Source organism: Botryllus schlosseri, chromosome 1 (genome assembly GCF_051294905.1).
Source record: "Botryllus schlosseri isolate E-star chromosome 1, Bs_hap1, whole genome shotgun sequence".
In the NCBI taxonomy this organism is placed as follows: Eukaryota; Metazoa; Chordata; class Ascidiacea; order Stolidobranchia; family Styelidae; genus Botryllus; species Botryllus schlosseri.
The window spans coordinates 30930646-30949753 of record NC_137236.1 but is presented as its reverse complement, the minus strand read 5'-3'; the positions used below and the strand labels follow the sequence as shown (position 1 = coordinate 30949753).

General features: G+C 40.8%; 1 protein-coding gene across 2 annotated transcripts in view; it reads left to right on the top strand.

Annotated features, from left to right (window-relative positions):
• Positions 1–12804, top strand: part of LOC145447331 (uncharacterized) — a 38211-nt gene extending 25407 nt beyond the window's left edge. The window contains exons 13-21 of one of the 2 annotated variants that reach the window (XM_080325769.1): positions 7086–7215; positions 7526–7603; positions 9667–9749; positions 9822–10003; positions 10608–10733; positions 11231–11332; positions 11400–11618; positions 11924–12066; positions 12472–12804. In XM_080325769.1, coding sequence (XP_080181895.1) covers positions 7086–7215; positions 7526–7603; positions 9667–9749; positions 9822–10003; positions 10608–10733; positions 11231–11332; positions 11400–11618; positions 11924–12066; positions 12472–12587 — 1179 coding nt within the window. In that variant the 3' untranslated portion in view covers positions 12588–12804. The remainder of the gene's footprint in view (positions 1–7085; positions 7216–7525; positions 7604–9666; positions 9750–9821; positions 10004–10607; positions 10734–11230; positions 11333–11399; positions 11619–11923; positions 12067–12471) is intronic. The other variant, XM_080325763.1, reaches the window with a different exon arrangement.
• The last annotated feature ends 6304 nt before the right edge of the window (positions 12805–19108 follow it).

Below are 19108 nucleotides of genomic sequence, written 5' to 3'. Positions count from 1 at the left end.
AGCTTAACCGTAATCAGACTAGCCATCAGGAATATCAAGCAACACCAAAAGACGCATTAACTGTAAAAAGCGTGTAACAAGTAGATTCATACTTTTACTGTTGTCTACGTCTCTTGGAAACCAAAATGTTAATTTTCTCAAGCTTCGAAAAATATCATATGCCTCTCAGTGCAATACAATTAAAAATACAAAACTTCCAGAAGATCTGTGTAACTGAAGTTTCGCATACTCATTACTGAAATAAGGCAACCAGTATGATTAGTACGAGATTTTAAAGAAAAAATACGGTGCAAACGACGAATCCCATGTAGAGATTTCGGATTTGCGCTACCATGACGTCACGAATTTTCAATTGTGACGTAGTGGTTGATTGATTATATGGCTCTTTTGAAGTTAGAATGGAAATATAGGGTCAATATGGCTCTTCGGTCATATTGAATCCAACGCATCATTTAGAATTTGACGAAGACGAAGGCAGCCTCGGAATTTCGGTCTCGGAACAACGTAGGAGATTTTGGCCTTGAAACTGGAGACTGTGACATAACCAGGGCTTTGGAGCAGCCGTAAATTGGCCCTGCTCCAGCTCCGGAGCTTTCTTCTATCATACACTAGCTGCGACTCCAGCTCACGCTCTTGCTCTGAAAACTATCGAAGGTGTCTGTCTATATCAGGGGTGGGCGACTCGCGGTCTGCGGGCCATATGTGGCCCGCGAGAAGGTTTTGAGTAACCCTAGAGCTAATTTCCTATTATATTATGAAATTGAATTGCTCAGATTGTGAACTTGCAAGGCCAACCAAGATTATGATTCGTCTGGCCTCGACACTTGGGATGTTGATGACTAAAATATCAGTTCCGACGCATTGGCTGATCCAGGGTCTAGTCACAATTTTAGTAAATCGTCGTACATTACAATAAACTAAAAGAGTAGTAAATTTTTTCTTCACGCTTCGCGTGTTTAATTGTCACACGGTTTCTTGATTTGTAGCCTTCCCCTCCTGAAAATGAAAAAAACGCCTGATTTAGCCGATTGAGTCTAACTATATTCGCAATTACGAGAGAAAGTCTTTTCGCGTTTGCGCTCGCAAAAAGATTGTCGACGATGAAATGTAGGCACAAAATGATTGTCGTATATTAGCGGAAATCCTCGATATCGATATGTCCAGATGCCGAATAATCCTGTCCTTGCAAACTGAGCTCAGCGGGCGGTATACAGTCGACCCGCAATATATCCAAGTAATATTAATATTACCTTTTAAAATTTTACGCGCCTGACGCGGCTAGTGGGCAACGCACTCGTTCGTCAATTCCATGTGGCCCTTTAGCCGAAAAGGTTGGCCACCCCTGGTCTATATAGATTACTAATTTACCCGTAGGTTAGTTATCTATAGTAGGCTAATCTAGAGTCTGTCAGCCGTCAATAACATCGGATGTAGCAACGAAGACATAGGTGTCGCCGTGTCGGCTAATGAATACTGGTCAGTTGTCGATAACATCACAGTTGCACTAGAACGCACTTTACTCCATGTCATTGCTGTGCACAGGTTGAAAATTCTGATGCGGAATTTTAACACAGGCACTGTACTCGTTAATATTAAGCCATACAGCTCAATTCATTCTTTAAATAAGCGATTATTCAACTGTAACTGTAGTAAGAGCAATATGGGGGGACATCACGACATGATCAATAGAAATTCGATTTGTACCAAATGGCCAATGGTTTGAAGTTCGATATTGGAGCACTCGTTACCAGTCCATCCGGTGTCGATTAAGTTTATCGGAATATAATATTTTCCCGTTGAAACGGATCGAATTAAACATTGCGCCATGCCTATAACCAATTGCACGGAGAATATGATGTTTCATTATTATTGCAACTTAATTAACCATCGTGCCATGCACATTGCGCCGTGCCCGTAACGAATTAAACAATGCACATTCACAAGTCACAGTGCGCGTTTATCCGGAAATAGTACAGTATCACGCAGACATCAAGAATGAATTTATGAAACAGATGATTACAAATTGGAAATCGCGTATCAAATCAGTAGCTTGCCTCCAACATAAAATACCATGGGGTCCTGACATCGCATTTAGTAGCTCGCACCGCGACAATTGTTCGCTGAGTGTAACGGCGTTTTGGGCTACTCTTCTGCCATCCCCTATTCACGCTCGAAAATGTTTACTGGAGTGATTGACGATCATGCGCAGTAATGAATTCCAATTCGCATGCATAATTGCATAGTTAATAACACTGTCTAATTTCGCGGCCCGATTAAAGAACTATCACGAAAGAACGAGCATTTGCTTAATTGATTCATAGCAACGATGAGATGGAATTTCCCGGCTCGTGCTCGTCACATCGACATGTGCCACGAAATCAAGTTTTTATCCTCTCTCCCATTTCGCATACATAGTGATCATTATTTTCGAACCGCGCAATTGGCCAACAAGGTTGTGTTGATGATGAGATTGCAGGTATGTATAACTGCACGGCTCCGGGGCTCCGGCTCCAAGCTCCGGCTCCAAAGCCCTGGACATAACTGGAATGGCTTACTGTCTAGTAGTCTTCTGCTAAATTGACATTAGAAATTATATTACAGAATAAATACGTGAATTAATGCCGTAAACTTAGTACACTGTTACATGACATCATCGAGAAGTAGCTTCATGACCCTTTTCGGTATGGTACACTGTCAAAATTAATACGAACAGACCAACACCGAATTTTGCGTAAAATTTACTGAGTAATAGGCTGATCAAGTGATCAGCTGTTAGCCGTTATCGAAAACGAAATAGCTATCGCGCTTGACAGGGGGTTGTAAGCAAATGGCTCGAAGGCCACAATTTCACGGTGAAATTGACATTGGAGAATATAAAATAAAAGTAAATATTTGAATGCAAACCGAGAATGTTAGTAAACTGTTTCATGATATCACCATCTCATCACCTATCTCAGTATGGAACACAGTTAACGTTAGCACAGACACGCCGGCTTTTACGTAAAATCCGCAATGCGTTAGGTGGGCTAAGTATCAGCTAAGATCAGCGCACATCTCTGCCATACTAGACCTCGATAACGGAATTACTGCCTAATCATTGAGTGTCAACTTTGAGACTTGGCACATCGTTCGATACTATAATCAAGACATACCGTGCAAAAGCTCATGATGGATCTAGGTAGGGAGCAGCGTTAAAATCAATTGAGTCCAATAACGGCTTTGCGTAAAAAATGTTAGTGATAAATGACGAGTCAGCTCTCACTCGACTTAGGATACAAAATTATTAGTAACATGCTAACATAGTTCAATGACAAACTTAAAACTTGGTACAGCGTTCGATACTAACATTACGACTTACCGTGCCAAATGTCATGACCGATCTCGGTATGGAACATCGTCAAAATCAATGGACCCCAATACGAGTGAAATCTGTTTGCGATCCATGACGGATCAGCACACACTCAACTTCGGAAACGGAATTACTACCCTAATCTTTCAGTAGCTACCCTGACACTTGGGGAAGTGTTAAATACCACCATCACAACATAACATACCAAGTATGTAACACCGTCAAAATCGACCTATACCAGTGGTTCCCAACCTTTTTCGACCCATCGCCCCCTTTTCAAGGTCAACACCGATCATCGCCCCCAAATTTTGTGCACCGATAATTGGTCATACAGACTGTAATCACCGGCGGGTTGACTAAAAAAAAAAAAAAAAAAAAAAAAAAAGGTCATCTTTCACCGCTCAGAGCTGAAAATAACGTTTTTTCGCTCCGCATTGCTAGGTGGATGACTAAAAAAAAAAAAAAGGTCAGCCGTTTTTTCGCGTCATCGCCCCCCTATCGCCCCCTTCGCTATTTTCGCCCCCCGTCGCCCCCTTTGTCCATTTTCGCCCCCCTGTCGCCCCCTTCGTCATTTTCGCCCCCCTAGATCGCCAAATCGCCCCCTGGGGGGCGATATCGCCCACGTTGGGAACCACTGACCTATACCATCAAGTTTATACCTATACCATCAACGCATACGACGGTAACCGAGTTCAGATATAGATACGATTGTTATATCACACCTTAGGGCAACGAGGCTATGTTGCCCACTTGTTCGGTCATTTTATGAATAGGAGAGAGTAAATCACCGTTTCTTTATTGTGCGCGTCTTTGAGAGAATAGATAGTGAAATCTTGTTATGAGCGCTACCGGGCATGCCGCGGCTAGGCATTCACAAAGCGAAAACACAGAATATAGAATTCGATTTTAGCAGAGACTTCGGTATATATGGGAATTTACAAGCGAAAGCACAAGAAAAATGCGATTTTCACTGAGATTTCGGTATATATTGATTGCTGTGCGTGTATAAATCGTAAATAATTGTTATTGAAAAGAATGATAGGTGGGGCAATGCCCCAGTTGCCTTATAGGACGAGCCGCCACTGTCGAAAACACTTATTTATAATGGAAACAACCGCTTCTCAGCTGGTTGTTGGTGCTTAAGTGGTTTCCAAACTTTTTTGGCCCGTGGCTCACTAGAGAAATCATAATACGATCGCGGCACTCGATTCTACATCCTATACGTACTATAGCTGTTGAACCAACTACTTCGAGGTTTCCAACCATCCCATATCGCATATGTCGGCGATACCGCGTCGTAATCGTCGTCCGTAGGCTTATCCAACATGTTTTTGGAAAGTATTTACACAATTATGGCATAGGCACATTTTGTAAAGGCCTTCGTTCAAAACACTGTTTAAAACATATTCAAACAAAGTGTTTTAAACAACCAATTATTTTAAATACCACCCTAATTGTATGTGTCGCCAATTTTATGGCGTGTTGTTTACAAAAACTCATTTTGAATTCTAGATAACTAATATTGGGATCACACAGTTAGTACGAGCAGTAAAAGACGATTGTTTATGTCTACTATCAAACGTTCCAGGAATATTGGGTGCACTCAATTAAGCGAATAGCTTGTTCGTGGCATCCGATATATCAATCTGGTGAACTCAAGGTTTGATACAACGTAACGAATAAAGTTAAAAGAAAAGCAATGTGGTTAACTCGACCTCGGATACTCACGTTTCTTCATAAAATAGTGAGTAACTACCACAATAATTGGTTTTCTTTACACGGGTCGAAAGCATAAGTCCGGGGAATTTTGGGTTGTGGTTAATGAAGACTAATACAACATCAGAAGTGGGGAACGAAGAAAAAAGGTTGGAAACCACTGCTTTAAACGAACATGACGTACACCGCGTCAAACCACAACATATCTCAGTCCACATGGCACGTGAAACATACCCGTAACCTAAGCACGTAGTTTAGTTGAAATCTCAAAATATAACTACCTGAGCAAAACCAAACAAATACGAATGTTTTCATTAGACATGTTGATGATTTGACATGTGGTACGACGACGAGTGCCGACCCCTGTTCCATTATAACTACACTGTAGTTATGTATTATTCTATATTGCACACCCTAATAGCTGCAATCCTGTACACCAGTGGTGTCAAACATCCGGTCCTCCAGGCCATTTCATCCGGTCCGCGGGGCCATTCTGAGTAAATCGAAAAATTATTGTATTATCTATCAACAGGGTTGTCACAGGTGAGTAGATCAAAAATGCTTATTTTATCGAGCGCACTTGTTATAACAAATGTTGAGATTAACCTTCATTAAACACCCACCAAGACAGAGACTATATCGAGCATATTCATAGGTCACACGATTAGCAGCCGGCTGCGGTGTTGTGGTTGCACTCTAGTTCAGGGCCGAAACATATCTTCGTAAGCCTCCCCCAAACGCCCGCTTTACCCCTCCATAGGATCATAAACCAAACTTCTGGGGGCATCGCCTCTCATAACCCGCATTCGCGGCGTGCCTTCTTACCGTGGCCAGTACGGCACGTTTTACTGTTATAGGGGCTCCGTGTTTAAATTTGCCTCGCTTGCTGCAAAAAAATGAATATTCAGGATGGAATATTATCTATAACGGTGGTTCCTAACCTTTTTCGACTCATCGCCCCCCTTTTTCAAGCTTCACACCGATCATCGCCCCCCAAATATTGGGAACCGAAAAATGAGCATACAAACTGTAATCACCGACGAGTTGACTAAAAAAGGTCAACTTTTCGGCTCGACCTCGAAATTACAATTTTACAGCTAAATTTACACTACAGCTAAATTTTCGTGACTAAAAAATGGTAATTTCTCCGACTTGACTCCAATATAGCCGTTTTAACGCGACATTGCGATCCTATTCCACCCTTCGTTATTTTCGCCCCCTAGACCGCCAAATCTCCCCGTGGGGGGGGGCATATCGTCCACGTTGGGAACCACTGGTCTATGACATTGGTAATTGTATAAAATGCTATTAATTTTTTCATCCTCCTTCAGTTCACTTCATAACATTTACTGGTATAGATGACTAAGTTGGTGACTTCAGAATGCATTATAGCCAGGGCCTCAATGGGGCCAGGTTGAGCGCCGAATAAATCACTACTCGAAGATTCGGTGTCCCAAACATAAAAGATATGCAGAGACTACAAATTGCCAAGTTTATGTATCAATTCCATTATGGTCACTGCCCCGCAAATTTCAAATGTCCGCGTTTCCAGTTGAATCTCGTGTATCCCTCACAATGCAGACGCAGGGATGAGGCCACATTACGAATGAAGCAAGGGGAGCATAGAAATATGCCAACTTATATCGTCGTTAGCAGCGACGTTTTAGCTGTTCATAACTATATTCAACCGGTCAATCCCCGTATTTGCGCGAGTTCAATTGTTCGCGAATAAAGGTATCGCTACCAAGAAGAATAGTACCACTGCGATCTGTGATCGACATTTTTATCTATATAAATATATGCTCGATAACAAAGAAGTCAAGCGAAGGGCAAGGACCTGAAGTAACATTTTGGAATCAGTTGAGTGGTTCGGCCCGCGAGTCATTTTATGGTTTGAATCCGGCCCGCGACGCAATTTGAGTTTGACACCCCTGCTGTACACTGTATTTCTACTAAGATACATGGGGTAGAGCATTATCGACACCAGTGATCCGTCTGAACCATTCATTTATTATTGCAGGTATGTGACGGCGTGAAGGATTGTCAGTCGGCATCCGACGAATGTCAACCCGGGTGTATTAAGAGCGCCTTTTCGGATGAAGAGTCAATGATCACCAACAAATCAATTCTTGCGATTTGCTGGATAATAAGTAGATATATTTGAATATCAGGTTATTTATGTGAAGTCATACGTTAATTTTATTTGCGTGTATTTGAAGAGATATTTAATGAAAGTCATCCATGCTGGTTTTCTTGCATGAGGTAGAGCCGACGTCCCTAGCATTATACATATTGCAAAGTGTTAAACTAGTTTGCTTCCAGTGACTTCGGAATAGTAGGCTATATCATAATCTGAAGTTTGCCAAAACGCTGGCATATTTAAATCGGCATGAAGATGTACATCGACATTACAAACTCTAGTAATAAAGTTTAATTTCCATATTTCGAAATCTGTTGCAGGCTTGGCGGCATTGGTCGGATGCTCAGCAGTAATTGTGATGTCCCTATGGCATGTGATCAAGCCTCTAATCCAGGGTTGTAACCAAATCACATGGTTCCGAGTCACGAGTCAATCATACTTTTGTGGTTTTGACTCGAGTCGAGTCGAGTCATTTTCAATTCATCACAGACTCGAGTCCGAGTCCAAGTCACCGTTTAATGGGTCAAGTCCGAGTCATGGTGTTATGACTCGAGTCGAGTCCAAGTCACAGTATTGAAGTCATGTTCAACTCATGTTTTCAATCCTGCCTGGGTGATATCGAATTCCCTGTTTGCAAAACATGCTCATTTTGTCCCTATCAGAGTCTTGGCACGTGTTTATTTAGGCAGATAACGGACAGGTCCTGGCCTCATTTACCGATGCTAAAGATAACTTTACTAATCTTAGAACTTAAAATCAAATATCTCTCTTGTCAGTCTGATACATCACCAATACAAGCATTCAGTTTTTATTATGAACACATCAACGATAGCTCACGAATAGCTGATAGAGAACCAACGAATTCACGTCTACATACTATCTGATAGAGAACCAACAAATTCACGTCAAGATACTAGTTGATAGAGAATCAATAGATGCATGTTTATGTAGAGGTATTTACAACAGGTCAGCATGCTGTAAAAGCGTGCATGCAACTACGTGCATTGTGCAGTGACAAAAGAACAGATACCTTTTGATTATACTAAAGGTTTTCTCAATTGCATTACAGACTACATCGCAGTTACAGCATTGGAGAAATAATTGTACAATGGGGCTGTTCAAAAACATTTTTTCAAATTTTCTGGCTACTTCTTAAAATTGCTAGATTGCCTAAAAATCAAATTTGGCTCAATTCCAACCAGTAGAAGGCAATGCTATGAAAGAAAATTTTGGACTATATTTACAAATAGAGATTTTCGAATTTTACCGGCTATCTCATGATATTGTTACATTGTGTAAAAATATGATTCATAGCAAATTTGACTCAATTCCAACTAGAAAAAGTGAAGTTATTAGAGTAGAATGTTTAGGATATGAAAAAATAGTCGGCTTACTACTATGTAATTATATTATATGAAAGAATTTCTCACTAAAAGACTCCATTTATTTTCAAATCCAAAATATTCTCCTCTCACATCATTGATTCCACTTTTTTTCAAATTAAGCCAGATTCAGTGTTCCTTTTATGCAACATAACAATTTTATCATGTAACCACCCAGCAAAATAACAAAGAAGTTATTTTAGAACAGCCATATTGTACAAACATCACACAACATTAGCCATTCATTATTACTCACGTGCACAATGCACATACCTAACAAAACATCAGAAGAACGAGGGGCATTGTGTGTTTTCACAGACAGCAGGTCAAATAAATGAGTTACACCTCAAAAATACTAATGTGGAAAGGAGATCCTCAAATATGTTAAAGCGGCATGGCCGCAGAATTAATCCACATCTACTGAATACACGTTCCACTAGTGCACTAGATGCAGGAATTGACAAGCATTTTTGAACCACACTGAAGAGCATTGAATACTCATTCTTTCTAGTCGCCCAAAAATGCAAAGAATCATAGCCTTCAAATCTACACATGAGCTTATCAGTCTCTTCACCATCTGAGTCGTTTCATTGGCTCTAATTGAACTTTTATTCAATTGTTTGCTTGCATAATTGAAAAGTCTTGAGTACTTGAATTGCGGAGGATCCATTACCTCTTCATCACTGGACGATTTTGTACAACGCATTGCTACTATGTATCATTTTCTGTTGTTTTTACGGCGGCATATCTGATATCAGACAAGTGCAACGAAAGCAGTGGTGACAAATAGCGATATCGGCAGAATTCGTCGGATGCGTTGATCTAGCCATTTTGATTCGCAAATTTCTTCATCTTCAAGTCATATAAAATAAGCCGAGTCAATGACTTGGGGCGAGTCATGCGTAATGACTCGAGTACAAGTCGAGTCAATCCAAATATTGACTCGAGTCGAGTCGAGTCATTTTCCCATTTCAAGAAAATGACTCGAGTCAAGTCGAGTCATAAAAAAATCGTGACTCGAGTCTGACTCGAGTCGAGTCATGACTCGAGTCATTACAACCCTGCTCTAATCACCCGAGGTGTCGCCACCAGCAGTTCCGAACATAACAAGCTAATGAATCGAATGGTATTGAATCTCGCTATTTCTGATTTGTTTGTCGGGGTAAGGAATATTGACATTTTATTCCTGGTAAAATGTGTGAACAAATATAAGATGTGTTCTACCTTTATTCAGATCTATGCCTTCTCGATATGCATAAAGGCTTCGCAAACCAATACGGATTATTGCAAAATCGACAGGGAGTGGAGAGGCAGCGGTACCTGTTCAGCGCTAGGCGCGATATTAGTTATTGGATCCGAGCAATCGGTTCTCGCCATGGTAATCATTGCAGCGCAGAGGTTACATTCTGTGATGAGGTAAATTATTCTACAGAAGCAGATTTCTACGATTCAATGACGGTACAGATGTTTGAAAAACAGCTCCGGCTACGATGTGTTTCATAAGAGGCTATGCTGTCACTAATGTCTGAATTCACGTCATTTAACAGCGAACCTTCACAAAATTCGGAATTGTGTCTTTTGGTGCCACCTTTTCTAAGTAACCACGTCGATGGGGATTTGAAAGCATAGTAATCACAAGTTTGTAGCTGCAACGGATGATAGTGACTACCGATTGACTCGTACAATGGATCAATGTCAATGAGCTTCGGAGCGCGAGTTGGAACTAATTTATGATAAAAGCGAGTACTGGAGATGGGGCAATTTAACAGTCACGCATGCTGCAAAGACCTGGTCATTCACAATTGTTTATGCATTGTTTGATCCTTATTATTTTCCAAACTATTTTCGTGCACTAAGTCTACTACGAAACATACGTCGACATAACTGACAACCCGCACCTGTAAAAATGTTCCACAACAATGTCTTACATGGCTTGACTCTGCAGGCCAGGAAGCCAACATCGAAAATGTCTGAAGAATCTTGTGCTATTTCGATATGAATATTTATTCATTTATTTCAGCCCGTTCTCGAAACCAAATCCGACTGTTGTGACCATCGCGATTGCCATATCTTGGACAGCATCAGTCATTCTTGGGGTCGTCCCACTGATTCCACAGATTGAAGATTACTTCGTCAGTAGCGTTGGGTATGCAACAGTTGGTTTTAGTTTGCATCTGAGATCAAACTCGGTGCAAGATTTTCGGATTCGAACCAACTATATATCGGACGAGATATTGAATTATTTTTCTTTTTTCTTGTCAATTTGAGTAACCGTCCTCTTTTAGAATTTAGTAAGTTGTTCGATGTTTAAAAAGTAACGGGAATACACAATATCATTATAACATATTGCTAGAATTTCCCTATGCGACTCAAATCCAATGTACACATTTCGACATGTATACATGTAATTTTCATTTCACGAAACGCAGACCAGTTTTTCTGACTCAGAAAGGGCCGTAATTGGCTCCATTATCACCTATTCGTATGGTGCAGAGTTCCAGCCTGGTGTACATGGCCCACTTCCAACTCTACTTGCATTATGGGCTGGTAATAATCTCCGCTTAATCCACTGGCTCATCTTGCTATTTAATAATTCTATATTGAATGCTTAATATAAACTGATGAGACTCATTAAACGTTCAGGTTTACCGAAAATCGGATATTCAAGGTGATGCATTATCAAGAAATCCCATACATGGACAAGTGGCTGGACCAACTGACCTCAGATCAAGGGCAGGGATCTGGGTAACGTGCTTACGTTTTCATGCAACATAAAATCTTCCACGTGGAATAAGTTAAATTCGATTCACAGTCAGACGGACTGGAGCAGAATGCGGGATCTGATCCGGAAAATCGATCCTAACATAACAGTGGCGTATGAATTCGGTTACTATTCGAGTCATACTGTGTGTCTTCCGACGTTTTTCCCCGACCCGTCGATGGACAAGGCGTGGGCGTATACGTTCTTCTTGCTGCTCATCAACTTTGTGTGTTTCCTGTTTATGGTCGTTTGCTACATTCTATTTTACAGGTACGAGTTCTTGAGATACAGTAAATGCAATGAATGCGTGTGTGATCAAGGTAGAGACGACTCATCAAGATGCCAAACGGCGATATATAGGCCTACGTTTTAGGAATTCGAGTCTCCAATTCAGTGTCGTTAAATCTGAAAATGAAGTTGCTAAAGTGCATTCCACTGTGGCGAACTGACATTTAGGTGACGGTATCAAATACTGAGATAAGTAGAAAACGTATGATGAACCTTCATTTCTAAATCCTAAATCTGTCTTCTTAACACCGCAATGTATTATAATATTCCGCATGGATGCTGCGTAGACGAGCCAAAAAGAACTTAGCTATGGGTGACGACAAGAATAATGAAGAAAACACAAACCTACAACGCAAGCTGACAAGAATCGTGATATCGGACTTTTTGTGCTGGATACCAATATGCATAATGGGCTTTCTGACTCTAAATGGTAAGAATACATGGTAATAACTACATTCGGAATGGTTTGTAAGTATCCATCTCCAGAATTTGTTATATCCGCTTTCTGTAATGACACGAGATGTATCGAGGGAATCAAGTTTGACGCCAAAAAGGTCTATTGTGACGCAGCAGAAACGACCCACGTCACAGCCTACAGGTCAGAAGTTTGAAGGAGCATTGGCGTCTTTCACCCTCTACATCTGTCATTGCGTTGTGATATATAATGTAACCATTGCTTAGTCCACGCCACTGAAAACAAGGTCTCTCGATATCTCTGCTGCAACTTCCCAGAGTATTTGTAAAACGAGTTTTTTTCATGAGATGGCTATGATTGAGCAGTTAAATGTTGATTGAAAGCATGAAAAACTTTAAAGTTGACTATTCTTTTTTTAAGGAGTGGCTATCCCGAACGACGTATACTTGCCAGCTGGACTCCTTATCGTGCCGATAAATAGCGCCCTGAACCACTGCTTTATTCGGATCTGCCTGAAATCGTTTGGAACAAACTAAGGCGGATAAGAACAACACAATCCAAGGTCACACATAACCATACCATGCCTGTGGAGATGACGGAAATGGGGGAGGTTCCATAGTTGGGAGTAATCACAAAAAGAGCGGATACATGTACATAATTATCCGATTTGTCTATTACCTGTTCGGAAAATGTGACTATAGTCTTTCGAAACGCGTTACCTATCGACTGAAAGCCATATCTGACGAGAAATAAAATATATAGTCATAAGTAATGCCTTCGTGTCTGGGTGAGATGTATTTTTTGCGTGGTACCGTATCCAACTGTAACAGTGGTTATTACGTCGAAGACCACAGACACTGGATATTAGGGTGGAGTGAAAATGACTTTATTTTTCAAATCGAAAAAAGGGCTTCCTCAATCCTGACAAATGACCTGAAACATCAATAAAATGTGACTTCAGGGTATTCCCCCCATTTTCCAGCTGGCAACCCCCCAATTTCTGCGCGTGGGGGGTAAAATGGCCCATCTCGGCAACCGCTGGTCGTAGAGTCCTGATATATAGCTCAAAATTTGCGGAAACATCATGTTTCTATCTGTCTTAAGAAGAAAGTTTTCTCTATTGTGAACACAAAATGAGTTATAGCCAAAAAACAATATTTACGCACATTTTTGTTGAAATTCAGCATTTATTCTGACGAATTGTGATCTGTCATCAGTTTTTTTTGAAGAGAAAAGTAACACACTGACAATAGCGAATATTGGGCCCATAATACGAATATATCCACAACACAGTCCTTTTAAAATCGGTTCAAAACATCATAATGAAACACTCACATTTAACGACTTATAGAAAATGCATTTTTGTGTCAAAGTTTTTCATCAGTTTACGAGACTTAATTTTTTGGCGAATGAGGCCATCTCGTCTTTCAAATCCCGAAACTTGTGCTGATGCTGCTGTCACGATCTTTACATGTGGTTCCACTGTTTGATTGTAGCATGGATGAAACAAAGTCAGAGGCTTCTCGCGGCATCCTTCCAACTCTGCATCAGTTAAGTCCTCAATCGCTAAAGGAAGTTGTTGATAAGGTTCAATATCAACCAACTCGTGGTATGCCTTTGCTTCCGAATTCTACTTTGGGACACAGAATAAACGAATAGGACCGCAGTTCAATTGGTTGGAACTGCTATGACTGCATATCATACTGACATGACTGCTGTCACTGCATGTCCATAAGTGAATTTTGTTCAGCTGCATGTTTTCGAATCGCAAGCACCTTGGTCACACCCTTATTTCGTATGTCTTCATTATCATCTGCCAGCATTGCAATCATAATATTTTCGGGGTGTGCGAAATAACGGTTTCTTATCACCACATTCAAAGCAATTTTCCTAACGTTTTAGTCAGACAAATTCAAAACCCATTGAATCAAGTTAAAGAAGATTCTGGATCCATGTGTCATATGTTTGTTTAGCTTGATCTCAAACCAAATCGGAAAATATACTTCAAGGCAAACACAATCCAGAATCTCCAGGTTCAAAGGCAGTTCATCAACAATCAATACAGTAAAACTCTGCATCCCAAAGTTAGCCATCTTGAAGGCACAACTGGTCCAACCTCCAAATAAGCCAGATCATCATCAACATTTACTTGAATAATTGCCCAGCACATTTTATAAGCATATAACTGGTCCGTACTTGAGTCATTCACAACTTCGGATGGGAGCTTTGGACAAGCTAAAAGTGCTGGCGAGAGCTTTTTGAATTGAGTAACTGGCCAACAAGATACTCTTCCATGTAGTTTTTTCCAATTGGGTGTGACCAAGGTGCTTGCGATTCGAAAACATGCCGCTGAACAAAATTCACTTATGGACATTTAAAGTCATAGCAGTTCCAACCAATTGAACTGCGGTCCTATTCGTTTATTCTGTGTCCCAAAGTAGAACTTGGAAGCCAAGGCATGCCACGAGTTGGTTGATGTTGAACCTTATCAACATCTTCCTCCAGCGATTGAGCACTTAACTGATGCAGAGTTGGAAGAATGCCGCGAGAAGCCTCTGATTTTGTTTCATCCATGCCACAATTGAACAGTGGAAGGACATGTAAAGCTCGTAACAGAAGGATCAGCGCAAATTTCGGGATTTAAAAGACGAGATGGCCTCATTCGCCAAAAAATTTAGTTTCGTAAACTGATGAAAAAAATTTGACACAAAAATGCATTTTCAATAAGTCGTTAAATGTGAGTGTTTCATTATGATGTTTTGAACCGATTTTAAAAGAACTGTGTTGTGAATATATTTGTATTATCAGCCCAATATTAGCTATTGTCAGTGTGTTACTTTTCTATTCAAAAAAACTGATGACTGATCGCAATTCGTCAGAATACATGCTGAATTTCAACAAAAATGTGCGTATATATTGTTTTTTGGCTATAACTCATTCTTTGTTAACAATAGAGAAAACTTTCTTCTTAAGACAGATAGAAACATGATATTTCCGCAGATTTTGAGCTATATATCATGACTCTACGATCAACGGTTGCCGAGATGGGGTATTTTACCCCCCCACGCGCAGAAATTGGGGGGTTGCCAGCTGGAAAATGGGGGGAATACCCTGAAGTCACTTTTTATTGAAGTTTTAGGTCATTTGTCAGGATTGAGGAAGCCCTTTTTTCGATTTGAAAAAAAAGTCATTTTCACTCCACCCTAACCAGTGGATATATAAGGCATCTAGCATCAAATAGTGGGAAAGCCGGTTCTCTAAATCATTCCAAGTAGCGTCTGTAGTCGGTCATATCACAATGATTTCAGAAAAGGAAATGTGGCACCATGAGATTTAAAACCTGTCGCAGTATTCTGCGGAACATAATATCGGTTTTTTCAACACTTTTATGGCGTTTTGGATCGAGAGTAATGGGCATGAAAACTATATCGGAAACTTTTTACGGCTCATGAACACTCGCAGTTGAAACCACACACTGTGATTCACGACAAAATCGGAAATTCGTCGACCCTTATTTGCTTATGACTGCCGAGTGTTGCACTATCGCATTACCAATGGATTTCAGCGTCGAGTCGGACTTAGTTATTTATATCCAGTAGTCGAATACGACTTGAGTTATCTAAAGCTAATAGTGGGTTTAGTATACGGGGTAGTGTTAGCGTGAACCACCTAATTAGTATTACGTGGGGTGGCACTAGAAAACAGAACCCACCACATCCCTGGGATCCTCATCGCCGATCCCGCTGTAAATACAGCGCCTTGAAAAGCCCAGAGAAAGAGAGAGCCGAACTCCTGAAAGATGGCACCAAAAAGACTAAGTTGCGGGCGCATGAAAATCGTGAGAGACTGATGGTGGAAGAGCGCGTGCATGGAAGTCGTCCGTTATACGACGAAAAGACCGTAAAAAGACAGTTGACATTACTGAAAGTGATGTACTGGGGGCAAATGACCTTATAGACGATAAGCGCAAATGTTGTGCGAATAAAAACAAAACAAACATCCCTGGGATATATCTCCGTAAGAAATGGTGTATTTGACTCATTTTCGCACGCTGGAAGGGTGTGAAATAGAAATTTGAAAACTTATGGGGGAATTTTACAATATTTACGCCCAACGCTAGGGTGAAAATCGGCAAAATACACCGTTTCCGTTTACAGTGGGGCATTCCCTTGCCCCCGTGACCCGACCTTATTCTCCATTTATTCATATCACAATCGAAGCCATGAAAATTTTCCCAACCCTGAAAAACAACATATGAAACCATGAGCCCAGAGTGGAAGTTGCATATTGCATACGTCACATCATAGCAGCATAGCTTGATCTTACCACATTCAAAATCAAGAGTCACGGACAAATGACTACAGACGGCGACTACCACACTGATTTTCATTTATTTCTTCAGTCTGGAGTGATAACAATACGGTTCGAAGGTGCACACTGATGTAATCTTACCACAATTTGGAAGCCCTCTTAACTTGGATATGGGGATACGCACCTTACTATGGAAACGACCACGAGGACGCAACTGACTTAGTCAGGGGTCACTAACGCGGTGCCTGCGGGCTACTATCTAAAACAGTGGTTCTCAACCTTTTCTGGTAACATTTCAAAAATTAAAATTAACTCAAAGCGTGAAGTATGCACCATTTTCTTGCAATTATATGGTGCTAGAGAGTGATATTTGAGGGTTTTGATCACAATTAATTATGTTCAAGATGGCATCGATGTGGTTTTAGCAACGTGCTACCGCGGAGAGTCGATCAAAGCCTTTCTTGCCGGAAGCCGCGGATTTGACCGGTCATGCCAACTCGAATAATATTCTTATCTCCGACAATATCGAGAGAAGAAGCCTTTTGGAGTCCATCCAAGTACCTTATCGTCGTGTTATCCTGCTCATTGCCCACGACCACCAGTGCGCCGCACGAAAACATCTGACAACAGCTATATCTGGCCATCCACAAAATCAGGGCCGAAAAAGCACTTCGTCAGTCCACTCCCCAACACACTTTGATATTGCCCAGCCCATCACAGGGTGATAACCCCAACTTCTGTGCTTCTCCCCCCCTTCACACCCCTCAGCGTGATGGATGTTTTCACCAACACGCGAGCGCAATCATTCTACTCAGTGCAGGCAAACACTTGATGTGACCTAATCGCACTAAGCGCGACAATTTTCCATATATCATGACTTAAACGGTCAATAATATTAATAATTACATGTATATATTGCTATAAATTTTCTATCTTTCCACGATTTCAAGTTGAATTTTTTTTACTGGCAAATAATTTTTTCTCTGTGGTATGGCATTTGTCCTCTGGCCTACAGATTTCCAGGGCAGCTAGGTGCCTATGCACATTTAGACATATATATTGAAGTTTTCGGTCAACAAAGGACAGTCCTTTTCGGTGAAGGTTTTCCAGCGGCCGAATTTTTGGGCACACTTCTTGGAGTCCCATGTCATCCTAAACTCCATAATGTGTTGGTGAGTCGTGGGGCGGTATTGGCTAACGCCGAAATGCCTATTTCACTAAATCATTCGTATTTGTTGGGGGAAGGGCACTCAATAATCAAGACATTTAGAGACACTAAATCGCATAAAAGTGGGAAAGAAGTTGAAAAAGTTGCTTAAAGTTTAAGAAAAATACTCTATAATTTATGGTCATTCACTAAATGATTTCGGATCCTCTCAAGCACGACCCCGATTCAGTTTGGGGTGCGGCAGTTACGGTCGCACAAAACTAGTGATTCGAAAACGAATGATCGCGCAAACTGCGCGGTTTAGCGAGTCAGATTTTACTTGTCGCTTTCATGTCATCAAATGACATGGCTTGAACTAATTTAAGTCAAATCGAATATGTTACCCCACAAAGTTTTGAATCAGTTTAAAATTTGATTCATATTTGTTTTATCAATGGACAAGCCTTCAACATAATTCATCTTGAAACTAAGGTATAAAATTGTAATAAGCCTGGCGGACCGGCAGGAAAGTCTTCGCGGACCGGCGGTTGAGAACCACTGATCTAAAATAGCAAAGGCTTGGTCGTCGTATTTTGATAAAAGTCGATCCAAAGCACCCAAATCAAAGTGTGAACAGGTGCCTCGGAGTCGACTTTTATCAAAATACGACAACCAAGCCTATGCCTACAGAAGCAGTTTGTGTAGGCCGACCATCTAAAAATAGTACATTGAGCTTAAGCGCTTTCTTTTTCCCCGAATATTCGAAATTTCATGTCGGTGACGTCATAATATGTGAAACAATTGTTGATATACAATGTAATTTCCAATTCTCCACTAGTTGCTGACAATTACCCCTGACGAGTGTCAGCCGAAAATATTCCGGTTCATTTCAATGTGAATATACTATTCAATTGTCACACTACTATGCTAACTATCACGTGATACTGGTGGGGCACAAATGGAATTGCTACAATCCCAGTCCATCAAACCGAGACATTAGTCAACTTATGTTTATATTGTAGTAAAAATATACTACGGATGCATCTACGACGCAATGGATAGCCGTCCAATTCCCAGTTTTGACTGATACACGATTTGAATATGCGATATAATAATGACTTCAAACGAAAATGCGATAACTGCGGTTGCGTGCATATCTCTCTAACACAGGGGTTCCCAATCTTATTATGGTTGAAAACCAATTTCCTATATGATAATGTTCCGCGACCCACCCCTGAATTTGGTAAGCTTCAAGATCAAGAGCCAGAATCGTCTAATCCAGTCAGGAGATTATCTCTGACAGGCTGTGAGCAGTGTTCCCCTTTTCACGAGTCTGCATCTTACTGCACGGTCCCTTGTACAACAGTGCGTATCATGTTGAAATCCGTTACAGAGGACAATGTGGTGAGTCGGCTTTTTGTGCGAGGCACATATTTTACTGTACGCGGCGGCGCAAGCGCGCAGCTTGGATGGACCATTGGCTGTACGGTTGTATGTAAAACAAACGGTGTTTTAATACAGCTTGTTTGAAACATGTTTTAAACAGTGTGTTACACAAAGTCCTTTTTAGAAAAACTGTTTTTTTAAGTCGTAAAATTA